The following is an 18,956-nucleotide window of genomic DNA, read 5'->3' on the forward strand; positions in this document are numbered from 1 at the left end:
ACAAAGTAAGAATTAATTTAAGGACCTGACCTGAGATAACTCTAGAGTGATTGTTGTGAAAGTTAACAGCCTAATCTTAGCTTGTCAGGATGCCTGGGCTGAGGTTGAGTCAAGCACAGGAAACATGGACTGGAAAAAATAAAAAACAAAAGAAAATTTAAAAATTGCTTTTAAGCAACATACTGCTGGATGCTCTCAATTCTCTCTGTAATTTACTTAAAGGTGACTAAAAAATGGAGAAGAATGTTTTTTTTTTTACCTCTTTATAATGTCCCCAGCAAGGACTGAGGCAATAATTTTCCTTATTTTGCTTCACCAGCGGGGCCTCTGCAGCCTTGATTTCTGACCAGAATTAAGAGCTCCTCAAGTTCTGCATGACCAGCATCAGAGCTCAAGTTGAGAGACCTCAGCTTTCCCCATGCTACAAAAAGCAGCCCACCTTCTCCACCAGTCAAAGGGGTGAAATCTCACGTTCCTTTCACACCTCTCATGCTGCTGTTGCTGCAGTGAGTGCTTCCTACCCTGTTTATTTTGTCAGCAAGACAAAGAGCTCTTATCTATGCTGACCTGCTACAGCAGTCACCAGTGGTTTCTACCATACACTGGTATTCACCACTACTATGATAATAAAAAAGAAGAACAGAAAGGAGCAAATGCAGAATTAAAATAAAAAGGTTCTCTCTAGCTCCATAGATGTTCAGCAGCAGAGGGCAACAGTATTGCCAAATCAGAGAATCATAGAATTTTCAGGGTTGGAAGGGACCTTTAAGATCATCTATTTCCAACCCCCTGCCATGGGCAGGATCACTTCCCACTAGATCAGGTTGCTCAGAGCCCCGTCCAGCCTGGCCTTAAAAACTCCCAGGGATGGGGCTTGCACCACCTCTCTGGGCAACCTGTTCCTGTGTCTCACCACCCTCATGGTGAAGAACTTCTTCCTAACTTACAATCTAAATCTACCCTCCTCTAGTTTGAATCCAGTCCTATCACTACCTGACATCCTAAAAAGATTTCTTCTAGCCCCCTTCAGATGCTGGAATGAGGTCTCCTTGGAGTCTCCCTCCAGCCTGTATAACCCCAACTCTCTCAGTCTGTCTTCACAGGAGAGGTGCTCCAGCCCTCTGATCATCCTCATGGCCCTTCTCTGGACACACTTCCATGTCTTTCTTGTAACAGGGGCTCCAGCACTGAACACAGCACTCCAGGTGGGGTCTCAGCAGAGCAGAGCAGAGGGGGAGAATCACCTCCCTCATCCTTCTGGCCATGCTTCTCTGGATGCAGCCAAGGATCTGGTTGGCTTTCTGGGCTGCAAGTGTACACTGGTGGCTCACGTTGAACTTCTCACCCACCAGCACCCTCAAGTTCTTTTCCTCATGGCTGCTGGAAAAGTTAACCTGTCCTGGAGTCCTGTAGGAAGCAGCCTGACTCTTATCAGTTGAGTACAGACAAGGTGCAATGCATCCTCAGAATGTTTTCCTGAAGCAGGACCCTCACTGTATGAAAGACCTAAATATCTGAAGTCATGTAGTAAACTACGAAGTTTATTTTTAAATACAAAAGCATATTCCTACCTGTGTGATTTGCAGTATAGCTAACTAAGTACTCTTTGCTGCCCAAATCCTTCCTGGGTTTTTTTTGTTTTGTTTTTTTAAGTATTCCTGGAACTATGAAGTACCAGATGACAAGGGAATTAACAACGGAAGAAAAAAAAAACAACCCGAAGAGCTAAATCTAGTACAAACATACATCTAAAGTATTGCTGGGAAAATTAAATATTATTAAAAATAAAATATCTCTGGGAATGTGTACAAAAGGTGTGTGTGCAGTTATTAAAAACAGAATGAAAAAAAATTAAAAGGTGTATACACACATGCACAAATGCACTGGCTTCAAGTAAGCACATGAAAAATATAAAAAAAACAGAATGAAAAATGTAAAGTTTTGTTTAAGTTGCCAAACAACAAATGATAGTAGGAATAGCTGAGCTGATGTGATGCCCTGGAAGCTCAGATTGTGCAAAGTGATAGTGGAAATTCCCAACACTTCCTTCCAACACTGACAAAGGGAGAAAACAAGTTAGTCTCCTCAGAATAAATTCTTTAGGTTGATCTCCCAGCATTGAAGTTGGGAACTTTTGTTCCAGTGTGAGAAATTTGCTCATAAAGAATTAATACATCTGCCTTCATCCTTTTCCAGTCCAAGCTAGTTGAACTTGTTACTGGCTTTGTTATTTAAAGCAAAATCCTTCTGGTCAACACTGCTGTTTCTGGCCCATGTTCTGGTAGCTTCTCCCTTCCACTCTCCTCATCTTACTCCAAAATACTGAACAATCATAAATTTAAAATTTAGGTTTTTAAAAAAATGAAGAGTTCAAGAAAGTCTGCTGGATTCCCCCCCAACAAGTTTTAAGGCTTTGCAAACTTTTAAATTCCAAAATACACACTCTTTTCCAATTGGAAAACATGCATAACATCTAATTTTGATGTTTGTTTCCCTTGTATGACCCATTACACACAAAAATATTAAAAACGTTCATTTCTTCAGATCTTTCACTTCAAGTAACAGCTTCACCTTTTTAATTTTTTAGTAGTCTGACAAACATTGATGCAATGACTTTCATTAACTCAGAGAAAAGTATTTTTCTTTCAAGTTTTGCCAACAAGAGATCTGAAACCAATGAGTGAAATGCGCTGCAGACTGTTCCCACTAAGCCGTATCAGAGGAAATACAGCAAAATGTAATCTAAATTTCAGAGTAGTTGTTCAGTATTAAACACTGCAAAGAAAAAAAGCCCAGGATGATTAATCCTCCACGCTCAGTTGACAGTTTGGGGTGAAGAAATAAACTAAAAATTCATGCAGATATTTCAGAGAGGAATTTAGAAGCAGCACTTAGAAGTTCCCGGGAGCGTTTGTGTTTTAGAAGTGGTTACTCCACAGCTCTAACCTCAGATCACTACAGCCTGAGGCCAGACAGGGTTTTTTTAAGTGATTTAAGCTAATACTTTGCACAGTATCCATCCACATCCACTAATTCATCCATATTATCTACACCTGAGTTACCGTCAGCAGGCTCTAGTAAGAAACCATGGAAAATTTAAAAGCTATGGGGTTCAGCCACCTCTCACATACACTTTTTTCACTGCATCCATAATTATGTTCATCAACTTAAAAGAAAATCCCCCATGGAAATCATGCTCTGCAAGGGACTATCAAATTTTCATCTTTATGTCCTCATCAGTGTTTTAGAGACAGCAGCAGCAAACACAGCAGTGACCTGGAAGGTGCTCCTCTCCACCTGCTGCAGCACAAGTGTTCACATTTTTTCTGTACCACATATATATTGTGGTGATGGCTAAAGCTCTGCCAGTTAGCATATAAAGCCTATCAAAAATAAAACCATCATTATTCAGTACAACACAACAATGCAGGCTGTTAAATGAAATACAGAAGTCGTGGTGAACTGCAACCGAGCCACCTGGGATGTAGTAAAGTGTTCTCAACCTAAGTATAGGAAAAATGGGATTTGAAAGGCTAAAAAGGGGAGGAGGAAAAGGAGGGTCTCCACAAAAATTCCCTAATGCCACAAAGAGCTGATACTTCAAAATACTTTCTCCCAGAGTTTCTGACTGACTTTTAATAGCAACAAAGAAGCTTTCTTAATTCCTAGACATTTCACCTGCAGGCAGTTCTTTGAGAGCATTACCACATACCAAGCTGCAGCCAAACAGCTCCAGCCTAGCATTTGTCATATGAGTGATTATAAATATCCTCAGTTCTTTTTCTTAAACCTTATACATTCCATTCTCTCTCTGACTTTAAGATACTGTTACGTGCACCCTATAGTTCTCTCTGTGTGTGTGTATATACACAGACATTTAATAAGCAGTTTAAATTCCATGTATTTTCCTACTCAGAACGAAGTCCAGCATCAGCATTTTGCAGGTGGGGAATTAATATTAGCTGATGATACTTACAAAACATTGATTTGTTTATGGAGAAAGCCTACATTTAAAAAAAAAAAAAAAATACAACAAAACCAAAGTGCAGAGGCCAGTGAACTACCAGATAAAATAGCATGTCTGCTTCTAACCTGGGTCAAACAACCTTTTATTCTTCAGCTTCAAGACAAGCCAATAGGCTTAAGAATTAATATGAAGGGAAATTTTCTCCTTACCTGTAAGCTTCATCTAAGGACATATCCATTCTCTTCATGATATACGCAATAGCGATTGTGGCAGAGCGAGATATTCCAGCTAAACAGTGCACTAACACGTGGCCATTTGATGCTTTTGCTTTTTCTGCACAGCAAAGAGATTGGCAAATGTCACACTCAGCAGCATTATACCACGGTGAAAAGTTTGCAAAGAAAACAGCGTGATTTAAAATTGTTCAAAACTTCCAAATTAAATGCTAATTGTAAATCTCAGGGAAGCTTTAAACAAAAATGATTTTTTTTTCCTCTAGCACTGTATAGCATTGAATACAGAAAAAACATGTGACTACACACAGGAAACATACTGCAGTTAGAGTATACTGCATTTTAATGTGCACATGAACAAACCTATTTAGATGTCTGGAAAAGGTGATTGTTTCTAAATTTATATGCAAGTAAAAAGCAAGCATTCATGATGGAACAATCTGGCCCGTACAAGTTTGGCTAGCTCACTTCTCAAAGTTCAAGACAGGATCTCTTTGTCCAATTTTCTAATTCAGTCTCTGCAAACATGTCTCAGGCATCTACCAGGTTGTTAGAAAGCAGAGTTTTGTTCCTAAAAAGTGCCTTTGTTCCTCAAGTGCTGGAATATGCAGTGGCAGAATCTCCTTACATTATTTTGCTTCTGTGCTTACAAAGTGATGGGGATCATGTACATAGATGCTCAGGGTATTTTCATAACACCCAGGCTGCATTTAGGTCTTTGCCAACCAAAAGAGCAAGGCAGACACACAAAGGAATCCAGACACTATTTTAGAGAGGGAATTTAAATGTTCTTCTCACCTATAAAATCAACTGATTTATCCAACCAAGGCAAAATTTTCTCACAAAAGCTGTCGTTCACAGGCACTCTCAGGAAGTGGGATTCCGGAATAAAATCAGGCTTTGGACAAGTATTGCTGGCATTTAGTACATACCCAATATCATTCTGCTGCATCAGCTCCTAGGAAAGAGAGAAAGATTAAGCCTAGAAAAATCAAATGGTAATTCTGGCATATTACAAAGAATCTATGAACCCAAAGCACATTACAAAGCTAAAACCCCAACTGGAATTGACTACAATTTCTCCAGCTGCATTAGGGACATTATTATTTTTGGGCTTTTTAAAGGCATTTTCTCAGATTTTTATTTTTCAAACAACTCTTAATGAGACATCCAAAGGGTCCTAATAACATATGGAATGAGAAGCCCATACAAACAAAGCTAACAAAGAGCAGAAATAATGGTAGAATACCATCTGCTAACATGAAGCATCACTTCCAAGGGAAAGAATTGTTTTGCTACCTTGGCTTAAATTCTCACTGTGTAAGCTGACAGGATAACCAAACACTTCCCACCTATACTTTACTGAACTGAATACATGTTTTCTGGATCACATAAGACTGAGGTTGCCCCACCAGATACCAGACAGAAATACAAAGTGAAACTGATGTCTCCTGCAGTCACCTCTTTAAATATCTGTGACTTCCTTGGTTCTAAGGCAATGTGCAAACCTCATCAAAACTATGACAGAAAGAGCTGAGTAAGAGCTGAACACTTCAAATTAGACCATTTCACACTGCACTAATTGCAGATTTGTAGGAGTTCCACTTTTGTGGTTTATGACTTAATTGCACATATTTGCCTTTTCAGTCTTTAGTCATCTTGCATCTTGGAGATTATCACAAGCAAAGATATTCAAAAGATAAGAGTCAACTGGACTTTTTTAATAAGACAGTTTTCATGATTGCAAATAGAAGAAAGACCCCTCCTTTGTGCACCTTGCCATACTCTCTTTGGAGTGGTGCAAAGTAGCAGCTGATGCAGTAGGTACCTTAGTGCCAAAACATGTGAAAGAAGCACTAGAGATGGGCCTACCAAAACCATCCAGTCTCCTCAAATTAAGGATCTTGCCACAGAGAAGCAATCAAGCCTGGATTAATACAATTTTTCTGGTTTAGTTATGATTTGGCAGTGACATGAAGAGCTACATTTGGATAGTAGTTCACTAAATACAAACACTGGCAAGCTTTTTGCCTGATTTTTATGGAAACTGATGTCTGAAACCAAACTGAAAGATTAAAAAAGAAAAAAAAATTATTTTAAACCTTTTGCTTTTATAGCAATTATACAAAAAAGGAAAAGTTCTGTCAATCCATGGGAGCAGCAACAAGAAAGAATTCTTCCACTGCATTTTTCAACAGGAGGTCTACCAGTATGAAAATACAGTCATGAAAACAGATGCAGGGGAGAAGGGGGACTGCCTTGGTCATTTGCAGAGGGCAGTGCACTCAACTGCATGGGCTGCATTTCACACAAGGTATTTATATGAATCTCTGCTAGCAAGCTGAATTTTCTTGTCTGGAGGAAAATGAGCAGCATCTCCAAAGTCCCTCACATGTCAGCATATTCAGAGGTGCTTGAAGGTGTAGGTACCTTAAACTAATGAATGGTTATGTTGTGTTGTTGTGTTGTTGTGTCGTTGTGTCGTTGTGTTATGCAGCTACCCAAGGGAACAGTAGATGATCAATTACTATCAAAGCTAAATCACCAAACATATCATTTGCAGAAATGGTCAGAAATTAAAAGAAGGTCTGAATGTGTCAAAATATATTGGCAGCCTTATTCCTTCTTGCCCTGCTGGTTTCCTGGATCACAGTCTCAGTAAAGCTCACCCTCTCATCAATGACAACAAATTGCAATATGTCACTGATTTCCTCCTCTCCCTTCCTTCACATCTTCCCAACTCAACCAGCAAGCTCCTTTCAGACTATCACACCCTTCACAGTTGACTCTGTCACATCTCCCTTTACTGTACTTAGCACTCACACACCAAACAGACTTAGAAATTCAAAAGCAGTAGTGTATTTGGAATTATCCAGAGAGAGAAGGTCTTAGGAATGGGACTTGAGACCTGGGGTGTATCTTGGGTGTGTGCCAGGGAGACCCCAGATCCCCAGCATCTGTGCCTCACCGTTCTGGGCTACCAGCTTTCCCCTTCTAGGATTCCAAGATCTTCATCTTCCATAGAATCTGTATTTGCTTTAGACTACTGTGTTGAAACACTGCTCTCAAACCAGCTCTCAACCACTGCTGTCTTTGCTTGAGGGTGAGTGAGGAACAACTGCAATAGCAGCTACAAAAGCACACGCAGGGTCGTGAACATTACCATGCAAAAAGGCTGAGACTGTCACAGATGGACTGCCACCATGCACATTCAGAATATAGCCAAGGGGAGGGAGATGAATTTAGAAGACTAGAAAACCTTATTATTTCTTCTAAAGCGTGACTGCTGATGGGCCACAGAGCCCAACTATCACAATTCCACATTTATGTGAGATTATGTGAGATTTTTGACGTGGAATCGATTATTTCAACGGGACTGAGAAGGCTGCAGACGCCAAGTCTGAAATCTCCGAGCCAAAAAACCACCCAAAAAAACATGTTAGTGCTTGTCTTTGTGACTAAGGCTAAAGAAAGGAGTTATGCTTCCTTCTGTTCTGAAGTATCAATCATTCCCTGTGCAACAGGCTCCAATATAATAACCCTAACAGTGCCTTCATTGTACGGCACCCAAGAGGAAGAAGTGAGTTATGATGGAAGGAAGATCCAGAAATCCTAATACTAACAACTCTGTGAATAGAAGGTAAATGCTCTTTTGTCAGCTTATTTACATTTTATGACTTGTTTAACCTGAAAATTAATGGCACCCTAAAATGTTATTTTGTTCCAGGAAATAAAATCCAGGTCTGGAAGGGAAGAAAGAGAATAGTTATGCAAGTAGCAAAGCAGAAAGTTTTACAGTGTAAATGCTGGTACAGAATAGGAGATGTAAGAAAGAGTCTAGTTCAGGCCCGTAGCCACAACACTGCTTTTTTTGTTGTTGTTTTCTGCTATGCTAACTTCCAGAGAGGACACTGTCTCTGGGAGAATTTAGGCTAGAATTAGTTTGTCTTTCACAAAGAGCAACAAAGATCTGTAAAAATAAGGACTCTTTTTGCAATGCCACCAATCACACCGACTTAACCACCAACACATTGCACTGAGACCCCAAAAGTGAAACAAACTTTTCTGTTTGGAGCTTTCTGGAGAACTTTTTTAGTATTTCAACCCAGCCAAAAAACTTACGGATGTTTTCAGATTTTTAGGAAGAAATCCATAAAGCAAAAATGCAAAGAATCTCCTAGGACTTTTCTGAAGCAACCATTAATCTTGCTAAAGGACACAAACCAAGTATTTGTGCTTGCCTTTCACAAATAGAATGTTATCAGCAGAGGTATAGTGGAAAATAACATTAGTATTCTTAAAAGGTCATGAATACAAGACAAGTATTTCCCTTCCTGTGAACCCAGAGATAAGCCTATGAAGATCCTGAAAAGATTAGCTCATCTTGATCAAACATGCTGAAAATTCATGCTTTCAAACTGTCAGATTAAACTATAGGGCACTTTAAGAGCTCTTTTTGCAGATATTTTTGAGTCATATAAATTTTAGATAAAGAAATATGTCTGGTTATTGTGAGAAGTTAAGTTCAACACATACAACTACCTCTTATGGTTTTCAGAATCTTAATAGAATTTTTCAGAAAATTAGTTTTTAAAATCTGAACTTGAATAAAAAAGGGCCCAAACTATCCTAGTATTAACAGAAAGTTGATAAGCTTGTTGCTCATAACCAACAAAGCAGAAAGGCCATTAATCCAGAGGATGCAAATGTAATCACTTACCAGCTCCTGGACTGTCATAGCAGACAGAACTTTGCTATTTTGCCACTTTTCCCCCAAATGTTTTGTTTCCTACCCTCCACTTCTGAATGGTTTTCACTCCCTAGCTCTCTTAGTACATGGTGATATTTCTGGACACTCAGAGTAGTTTGAGTCATTCTCCTTGCTCTTCTTAATACCCCTGCACAGGATTGAGGCTTCCCCAGAATTTTGATGAAGGGGTGGAAGGGAGGCCAGAGATCTGCCCATTGCCTCTTAAGCATGCTGATCTCCAGCTACTGCCAACTTCATGCTGAATCAAGAAAGGGATTAAACCCAGAAAACTGGGAGTTACCAATAGTTGGGAAAAGATTGAGTGCATTCTAAGAGGCAGAAATCTTCATCTGTGCCCACAGCTTCTTTAGGTTAATAAAAGTATTGATATTGAAGATGGAAGGCATTTCAGATTCTCCACAGGCAATCACTGAAACTGAGGAAGTCAGATAAAATATCAAGATGCTCAGGTCTACTTCAGTGCAGCATACAAATGACATGCTCAGAATAAAGCACTGCCAGATATTTCTTCAAAGAGGGCAAGGGTACAAGCAACAAACGTCTAAAATTGTAAAATGTGTTTTTGTCCTTAAATGGGTAAGAAACCTAAGAAGTACTTCAGTCATCTCTGGAAGAACTTCCAAAAGACTGACTGTCAAGGATGACACCAGGCCATAAGAACTTACTGAACTTTCTGTGGATTGTATGTGGTTTTTGTGTTTCTCCATTAAAAAACAAAAACCAAAACCAAAACCAAAACCAAAACCAAAACCAAAACCAAACCAAAAAAAAAAAAAAACCCCAGGAGACACAGCAATCCTTGACTTCAGCTCTATGGAATAAATGAGGAAGAACAAATCTGATGAACTCCTGGGGTTCCTACATTAATTCCAATGAATTTGCAGCTGCAGATGTCTGATGAACACATGCAAAAATAATACCAAGATTGTCAATTAACAGGCAAGGGAGTCACCACCAGGTCTAAACTCTTCCTGCAGACAGCTCTGCCACATTCAGAGCTCACCAGTAGCAGTTTGTGGTTTTAGCCTCCTCCAGTCCTATAATGACTTTCCTGACTGCTGCTACCACTTGGATTCCTTTCCTGGTGAGGCTGACACACTGTGCCCAACACCTACTCACAGGCACCAGCTTTCTGCAAGGAAAGGGAACAGCCTCTTCCATCCCTCTGGGATTAGAAAGGGAACAGCCTCTTCCATCCCTCTGGGATTATTCACCACTGAAGAGCCACAGCACTGGTGTTCCAGTCACCACCCCTAACCTAGCAGCACATCCTTGGCCCTGGAGAAGAGCAGGTTGCCCCCTCACCCCCACTGTGAGATAGGATAGCACTTGTCATTCCCACATTGAAGCAAACAGCATAAAAGCATCTGTTGAATGCTCCATGATTTAAAGTAAAAATTTCTTATTAATTTATTTATTTAAATTACTTAGTTCCTGCTGGTTTCTGTCTGGGGCCAACAGAATTACTTCCGTGGTAAGAAAAGTAATAACCTCCTCTGATATGCACCATAAGACAACCAAGTTTGAATTGCTGACTTGCTTCCTGGCAGTAAAGGCATGGAATATTTTAAAGGACAAGTTAAATACTGTGACTCCTGACTAGCCACCACACAGAAGATTTTTCTGTGTCATCTCTTAAAGCCCAGTTGCCTTCTACATGATTGTTTGTATGTCAAAAAACTCCTTTAAACAACTGTGAAAAATCCAAAAATAGCCTATTAATCACCAGACTGGAATGGAGTGAAAGTAGAAGAAGCCAGTGAAAATTATGATAATGGTCAAAGAATATGAATTGATCTAATTCCAGGCCTATTAGGATAGTTCCTGTCTTAAGCTTTAAACATGGGTAAGTACCATACACATAAGACTTTTAAATATTTAAGGCAATATGCTGGGATGGAGCACTCTTTCCCTTTCCCCCATCCGTGTATTTAATGCCAGCATATGAAGACTGTTTGGGGTTCAACTACTGAGTAGGACTGTCAGATAATATGGGTGGCAAGAGGGCACATGCAGAAGCAGTAATAAAAATTCCCTTGTGAAGGGACCCAAGATGGGGAGAGTAAGCAATGTCTCATGGAGGCAAACATCTGTGGATATGCATAGGAATATAAACCTGTAACAATTTTAGACAAGCTCTTTTAGATATCTGATAGTTCATCACCCTGCAAGTGCTTTATTTGGTGACTTTGCTGACAAATATTTTAAGTATACCAAAATTACCTGTGCTGTTCTGTAGTAACAAAAATTATTAAATGCACTTTTATTTAGAGACAGTAGAAGTTTCATAGTGCAACGCTACCATAAAAGCAAATTTTAAATGACCCCACTGATTGTCCAGGTCTGCACATTTTTAGGTGTACAAAGCTTTGTTTGCTGTAGTCCTTCATTATGCAATTCATGGTATTTAAGTGCTATTTTTTCCAGAACTTGAAGGAACCACAAAAACCTGGACAATCTCCCTTTGTCCCACTGTAACCATTAATACATTAACATCCAAGACTTGCCAAAACAAACCAGGCAGAGTTATATACAGGAAACTACCTCACCTGCTGTAATGGCAGATTTGATAGCTTGCTGTTGGTTGATAGTTTAATGAGGAAGGTACCATATCATTTTCTTTGAGATGAAGGAGAGAGGAGACCAAGTTCCATATTACATGACGTGGATTAATGATATGTGTATCATCAGTTCTCACATAAGCTTTCCACACACATAGCTATTATTTATACCTAATTTAGATGTTTTATAGCTGTAGTGATGCAGTATGAGAGAAGCAGGGGGGAAGACCCATGGAAATTTTATATTCATCCAAGTAAAGAACATGACACCCAGAGTGCTCACCTTGTTGAGGACATCCCGCTGACACCCAAGGTAGAGATGAGGCAGGATTCTGGTTGGGCCAACGTTGGAGACAGGGAGGCAGGGCTGAGAAATGCAAGTAGGAACGAGGGTGGATTTTCCTTCACAGAGACCAGGGAAAGAGCTGGAGAACTCGGCAAATCCACCTGTGAGAGGAACAGTATGTATTTAATTTACATGCAGTGCCGTAGGCATTGGTACCCATACTGGTTCTCAGAAAGCAGCATTTATTGCAGGAGATGGGAGGGTGTTAAAGGGGCAGCAGGAAAGCCTGAACAGAGGAACTGCACATGTGCCTCTTCGAGAGGTACCACGACTGTGGAACCATCCATCAGCAGGCAAGGCCTGGCTGCCTCGTTCCACTCTGCCTGGAACTTTTATTTCTCAATCTCTCTCTCTCTTTCTCTCTCTCTCCATTCCTCAGAAGTATTTGATATTTCTTCCCAGTCTTAATGATACGAGAAAATCAGACTTTAAAAAACCAGCCACGACACCTGCCACACCGAAAGCATGATGCACACCTTTTCTGTTTTCTGAACACCTCCTTCTCCTGTATTAGGCCTATAATTAGACTTCACCAAGAAAAAGTCATGTTTACTCAGTTTGGTAAAAGCATCAATATGTGGTTATTAATATTTGCTTTCAATTTCTGCATTATTATTTTCTGTGCTGGTCTATAATTAGTGTATTTCATCCAGCACACTGGAAGAGGTTTCCTCTTTCAAAACCCCACCAAGCCAAGGCTTCTCCACCTCAAATGAGGGCAACGAGGCAGAGGGGGGACACTGCAAGGGGAAGACTTTGCCCAGCCACAGACTTCCCCACAAGTCTCTGTACTCCTTTACTCCTACATGGCTCCTTACCAGTTTTTATCCCCTATCTGTATTAGAGCTCCAAAACATTTTCATTACCATTTCCCACCACTACATTAAACCACTCAGGAAAATTAGAGTGGAATGACTGGTAACATATTTTAAACCACCTAAAAAGCCAGTCAGTGACCATCAAAAATGCTCCATGGCTGTTCCCCCATTGGCATGGCACAGCTGCTATGGAAGCACAAAGGGAATAAGAAGTGTGGCTGAGACTGCTCTAGACACAAATACATACAATGCAGTTCAAGCTCCATTTCTTTTTCTTGCCCAGATACTTCTGAGCTTCCCTTCCACCACAAGGGCTGTGTCACTAATCTGTGCTACCAGCTGGTCCAACTGGGCCTTACCCACAGTTAGAAAACAAAACAAAAGAAACCACCAATAATTAACTTAATACTGTGACTAAACACGTTCTCACAAAAGCTAGCTAGCTCTTTCCAAGCCTAGCTAAACCCCACACTCTCCTCATTCTCATACTTCATCTTTGCAAACTGGTCTAAGAACCAGAGGCAGCTGCTTCACTCCATCACAGGCTTTTCTTGACTGTTTTCACCCCTAAGAGCCAACCAGTGAGGGTGAAAGGCACAAACCACAGTGAAAGTCCCCAGCTATTTCATCACGTTAAAGCACAGAGACAAGTGAAATTTTAAGAGAAGGAAGAGGAATTATAACCTGTACAGAACAAGGCATCTTTTTATCAGCAAGGAAGTGAAGTATTACTCTGCTAAATCTGCCAAATGCTATGTTCACTATTATTACAGTTGAAAGATGCAAGTTAAAATTATTCAGGAATAAGATAATATCCTGTTTTGTAAAGGCCTGCACAACCATTGCCTGAATTCTCCCTGTCCTTTGCGTTTAAAAATCTCTATCTTTAGTAAATTCACTAAAAACCAAGGTAACAGCCATGTGTGTAACAGACCATTTTATCCTATAGGCAAAAGAGACAGCAAACAGTTTTTAGAACATAAGTCTTACATACTGTGATTCCTGTTTAGTCTCATGACTTAAAATAAAATAAAAATAAAATCACTTGTCTATTTTGTTAGAGATTTTAGCGATTTTAGACAACTATGATAATGCTTATCATGAGAACCTGTGTTTGAGGTTGGACTGTGTGGTTTGGGATGGGCAAGACATGTTGCTAAGCTAAGGTTCTGCCCATCGCAGAACCATAACCCTAAACATAACGACACAGACTTAGGGACACAGTAAGGTTCTGGCTCTGACATTTTCTATTCCTAATAAGTGGGTTTCCTCCTCCTTGCTTTATAGCCACCCTTTCAGTGGCACAGATGCTGTTTGTTCAGTGTCTCAATCAAAGGACAGGCAGAGTTTGCAAAATAATTCATTCCCTCACTTGCTAAATTGTCTTAGGTACTGCATGTTTTCCCTCTGTTATAGGAAACAGTCCTTGAATTTTTAGGCATTAGATGTCCCTCAGGTTAAAAGATTGTAAGATTAGGTGCCCAACAGTTCTTTGAGAGGCTGGGGAAGAAATCAAAGTTAGATATCTTTGTTTCATTTGCTCATTCTTTTTTACTTGGGAAGCTTACTGGCTGTTTTCTAAAGCTTCTCTCTGAAACATCTGGAAATAGAGAAGTGACTTTTCTCTCTTACAAAACAGAAGCACAAGCACAGAAAAGATTTTACATCTGTGCTTTCACTGTAAAAGATTAATTTTCCCAATTACCTGTGAACTGATCTCATTGCTGTATGAACAAGAAATTAAGCAAGAAGGCAATATGCTAAAAAAACCCCAGAGACTTTGGAAGATGGAACCCATGCTCTGTCATTGTCAGTGTAAGCAGTGATTTTATTTTATTTTTTTAATTTATTTTTATTCTAGGGCTCTGTCAAGAGAAACTTGAAATGATTTAAGATTAGATGTTTCAACACTTCCTCTGGGACACTCATCCTTTCAAAGTCATGTTTCTTCCTTCTACTCAGGCTTTCCTAGATGCATTTTGCTTTATTATCTTTACAACATGAATTACAACCACAAAACTCACAAATCAGATAAGTCTACCATTGCATTACCTATCCACATGCTCCCAAGTAAGTCCTCCTTTCCTTTAAGAAAATATATTTTAACCTGGTATAAGTATCAGCAGAGAACTGACTTGAAGAAACATGAAATCAGTGACTTGTTTCAAATATTAATATATCTTCCTTGTCATCTTCTATAACCATTTCAAAACGTTAGGAGCTTTTCAACAAATCTGGCTTTGATTTATGGCACTCAAAATAGAAGAAACACATTCTAGATCAGTGTACACTGAAAAATTGCTCTAAAATAATCCCACAAACAAAACCCATGGCAACAAAACATTCTCTTGTAGGCATCCTGCTGAACTAAATATTTCTTCTAGTGCAACAAACACTATCATGGGTTTGAAACAACAGCAGTCATGAAAAAGATCACCAAGTTATTGTGTGATTTTAAGCCTAACTTCTATCCTAATGAACTACACTCATCACAAGTTGCTTACATTGACTTACAAAACAGATGTATTTTTTTAAAATATATAGACAGATGTATTAAAAAACTAACAGAACCTAAAGATGTGTCACAGATTATGTCCCCCATCAGTCCTCAAAGCTGAAGTCTACACACAGAGTACATGAGAAGGCTCTTCTGTGCTTTAAGCACTTGAACTACCTGTACACCACTGCTGTAAGTGAAGCAGACTGTCTTAAAAAAATAACCCAAATCTTAAATATTTAAAACATTTAGAAATAAACATTTTTTTAAAAGTGTAGAGGTGGGATGCAGGGAGAAAGCTGAGTCTTAAAAGAAAGATGAGACTGGTCTAGCTTCAAATCCCATAATTTGAGGATGACCTTTGCATCAAGGGAAATACCATCTTTAAATCTTCTTACTTACCTTGGTTGGAATAGGGCTACTGGCAGCACTGTTCCGTTTGCTTTAAGAACAGAAATTACACTTCTTTTCTGGAACTAATAGCTAAATAACACCTCTTATCCCTACTCCAGCCTCTGCAAATAATAAATCAATCACAAGAGCATTTTGAAACTGTGAGGACAAAAATGAGCAGAGCTACTAACTCAATAAAGTTTCACTGAAGTCCTTGGTAAATATAACTGGGCCCTGGAAATAGATGATGGTCAAGTAACTCCAAAATATTCTCTCCCAAATACCTTATCAACCATACAGGTTTTCTGTATTCTCGATGGTTGAGCTGAGCTGAAGCAGCTCTCTTGACATTCAACAGGATGAACCCACATCTTCCATTTGAATGTTATAGACAAAGAAAGGAGAAAACAAAGTACCTTTCATGTATTATACATCAAATTTCCTTGTGTTCCTCCCCATCCCCACGAGGGCTTTTGAAATTTTTCACTCTACTTTTTCTGATATGGATGAATTAAATGGAAGACTTTCACCACCACTCATGCAATATTTTCATTACATCTAAAACCCTTGATGCTCAAGCAGGCTAAGCAGCACAAAGCATCTTCTCCAGTTTTAGCTAGGCAGTTGTTTCTGTCATGACTGCAGATACCTAAGTCACTGTATCCTTTGGCAGCAAGAAGCTAACAGTACTTAAGTCTGTCTTACTTGCATAGTAGGCCCTACCCAAGCCTGAAGGAAAAAATCTTTGCGTATGATGACTTCCATCATTATGGGAGCAAATTAAAGCAACATAAGACAGAATTTCAGTCTATCATCTCATACATTTTCCAACATGAAAAGGAAAGCTATCGAAATAGCAGTGGTACACTACAATGTTCAGATGGTTCTCCTTTATGTTTCCAAGACAAAAATCAACTAAATAAATTCCGCCCTAATGTTAGATGATCCATCAGAAGACTGCAAAGTTCTGTAACTGCCCAAAGGTAACTCAGCTCTTGCTTAGGTTAAAATGGACAGACTAGTGAAATTATTTGTTTTCACCAAGTGGCAAGCACCCCCTGGCTGCAGCCCCTTTGAGGAACAGCAGCTCCATTCCACATTCCAGCAATGATTCCTTCTGCTCACTTCTTGGGGCCATGATGCACAACAGTTCCTACAAAACCTCGCTGAGGCGCCCAAACCTGTCACTGGTTTTGCAGCCTGAGCCCTTCTGCGTGTGGCAGAAAACCCAACACCTCCCTAGGTCTTTAAGAGTACAGCCCCTGTTCCTGGCTTGCAAGCCTCCAAAACAGCCATTAGCAGAAATTTGGCAAGATCCAGTATCCTACTCAATTCCCCCGTTGCCATGGTTCTGCAAAGTGGTGAGTACAGAGTTCCCTTTGATCAAGACACCACAGTTTCCTAACTACGATTATGATCCCAGAGGTACGATGGGTAAAGGGATCTCGGTATCAAAGCTCCCTTCTCAGCCAACTTGGGAAACAAAATAAGGCAAAATCCAGTAGGGATGAAAAGGTTTCAGCCAACTTCCACATTAAAAGTTACTCTTTCTTATGGATTCATTGCATAAATGCTCATATAAATAAAAACTCCCAACTATCTTTGCCAGGAGCTGGAAGAGAAGCAGGAAAGAAAATGGGATCAGGTGACAACAAATGATAGCCAGAGACACATTATTGATTTGGGCAGAGCTACCTTTCATTAAGGGAACAGAACCCATCCAGATCTTCATGACTATTTAGTTTAACTACCCAGACAAACCCTAAATTAATACATAGGAATAACTACCGAGAACCACAAACATTTACATCAACTCCTTTCTGTTACATTACACAGAAACAAACCAGGAGCATTCCACAGGGCTGCCAGAGGACATGCACTGGTTGCAGGGACCACTGTAGAGGTTTGCAAGTGAAAGGCTGGTCGAACCCTAAGGTCTTGATTTGAACACTTAATGAAGAGTTGTGAAGTGTGGATAACATTTTACTGGTTTTACCCATCCCTCTATAAAAGCATTCCAGCAAAGTGTCACCATAATAGGACAAAAAAACTGAAGGGGAAATAGTAAATGTTTCCTTACGGTCATTCCACGTTATGCTGGTTTCTCTTCCTCCTCTCTGTCTTTATATTTCCTTCAAATGGATCAAACCACTCAGATATGTAACCAATGAAAATCAGACATTACAACTCACCAATGTTTCCATGTCATACTACGGTAACAGTAACTGTAGCTGTAGTTGGTTGTAGTCACCAATGCTTGACATTGGCCAAACAGGCCTCCTTCTGTGGCATCTCCTCCATCCACATGCATTTAATAAATCTTTCCTGTGCATGCACATTGCAGAGATGTTCCCTCATCCTAAGTCTCAAACGTGCATGTATTTCTAATGTCCAGAAAAAGCAATCACAAGGCAATCCAAAGAGCTCTTTGAAGCTAATTCTGTAATTCCTTGCCATCATCAAGGGGCTGCAAAGATCTGCACTGATAGTTTTATCCTTAATGGCTGTTTTTGCTAATTAGGCAAGAGCACAATGACAAAGTGCAGAAAGGAGCAGAGACCTGACTACACTTCAGAGATAAGATGGATTTAGGTTGGGTGTGAAATTAAAGTGCAACAGCTGAGATGCCCACAACACTGCAGTGAAAGGGAAACATAAAAGTAAGGGACCTTCCCATTAGGTTTAGCTTGCTTTTTCTAGTGTAACTTTCCAAGTATGGAAATCACTCTTATAAAAAAAAAAGAGAGCTAACAGTAACAAATGTAAACAACAAGCTCACCCTGCATGTGTTCTAGGAAGGTTTCTTATTTATTCTTTGTAAAGGCAGCCATGAAACAGAACTTGAAATGAAAGAAAGATAAGAAAACAGGTCTTCACATCACTTCATGTGTTTCCTATGAGCCTGTCAGCTAAAGCTCAAAAAAGAACCTCATACCCTGGCCTTGGCAGCAAAGCCAAGGAGGAAGGGAAAAGACAAGAGACTGATCTGGACAAAAGCTTGATAACCAAGACAAGGGCCCCAGCCATCTTCTCCAAATAATAGACTGATGGTAAAGACCAGACGAGCAGCCTTCCACCTTCACACAAAGCAAACCAATTGGCATCAAATTGGTTTTCAAACCAATTTGAGGGGCTGCAGAGTAGAAGGATCCCACCTGCCACTGTTGTCCATCTCATCATGAATCCTTGGGCAGCTATTGCAGCCTAAACTCCCAAGGACTTCCCTTGCATTGTTGGGGTCCATGCAGCACTGCTTCTTGCTCAACACCAGAAAATCCACAATCAGCTCAGCTCAACCTGAAACTACTTTTCAGAACAAAACACTAATATTAGGCTCTGCACTGCAACAGTGTTCATTTCCATAGGCCTT

General features: G+C 39.8%; 2 protein-coding genes across 12 annotated transcripts in view; one reads left to right on the forward strand and one right to left on the reverse strand.

The window, feature by feature from the left end:
- BORCS5 (BLOC-1 related complex subunit 5) overlaps positions 1-1,813 on the forward strand; it is an 80,374-nt gene extending 78,561 nt beyond the window's left edge. The window contains exons 5-6 of one of the 2 annotated variants that reach the window (XR_011723865.1): positions 1,104-1,205; positions 1,654-1,813. The gene's annotated coding sequence lies outside the window, so the exon portion shown is untranslated. Of the gene's footprint in view, positions 1-1,103 lie in introns of both variants that reach the window. The other variant, XR_011723864.1, reaches the window with a different exon arrangement.
- The window catches only part of DUSP16 (dual specificity phosphatase 16), a 69,110-nt gene that overhangs the window by 4,272 nt on the left and 45,882 nt on the right, over positions 1-18,956 (reverse strand). For all 10 annotated transcript variants that reach the window (XM_071733357.1, XM_071733350.1, XM_071733355.1 and 7 more), the window contains 3 exons: positions 11,816-11,979; positions 4,999-5,158; positions 4,177-4,300 (listed from right to left, as the gene is read on the reverse strand). In XM_071733357.1, the coding sequence (XP_071589458.1) occupies positions 4,177-4,300; positions 4,999-5,158; positions 11,816-11,979 (448 nt within the window). The remainder of the gene's footprint in view (positions 1-4,176; positions 4,301-4,998; positions 5,159-11,815; positions 11,980-18,956) is intronic.

The sequence above is a fragment of the Heliangelus exortis genome, chromosome 1 (assembly GCF_036169615.1).
Source record: "Heliangelus exortis chromosome 1, bHelExo1.hap1, whole genome shotgun sequence".
Taxonomy (NCBI): domain Eukaryota; kingdom Metazoa; phylum Chordata; class Aves; order Apodiformes; family Trochilidae; genus Heliangelus; species Heliangelus exortis.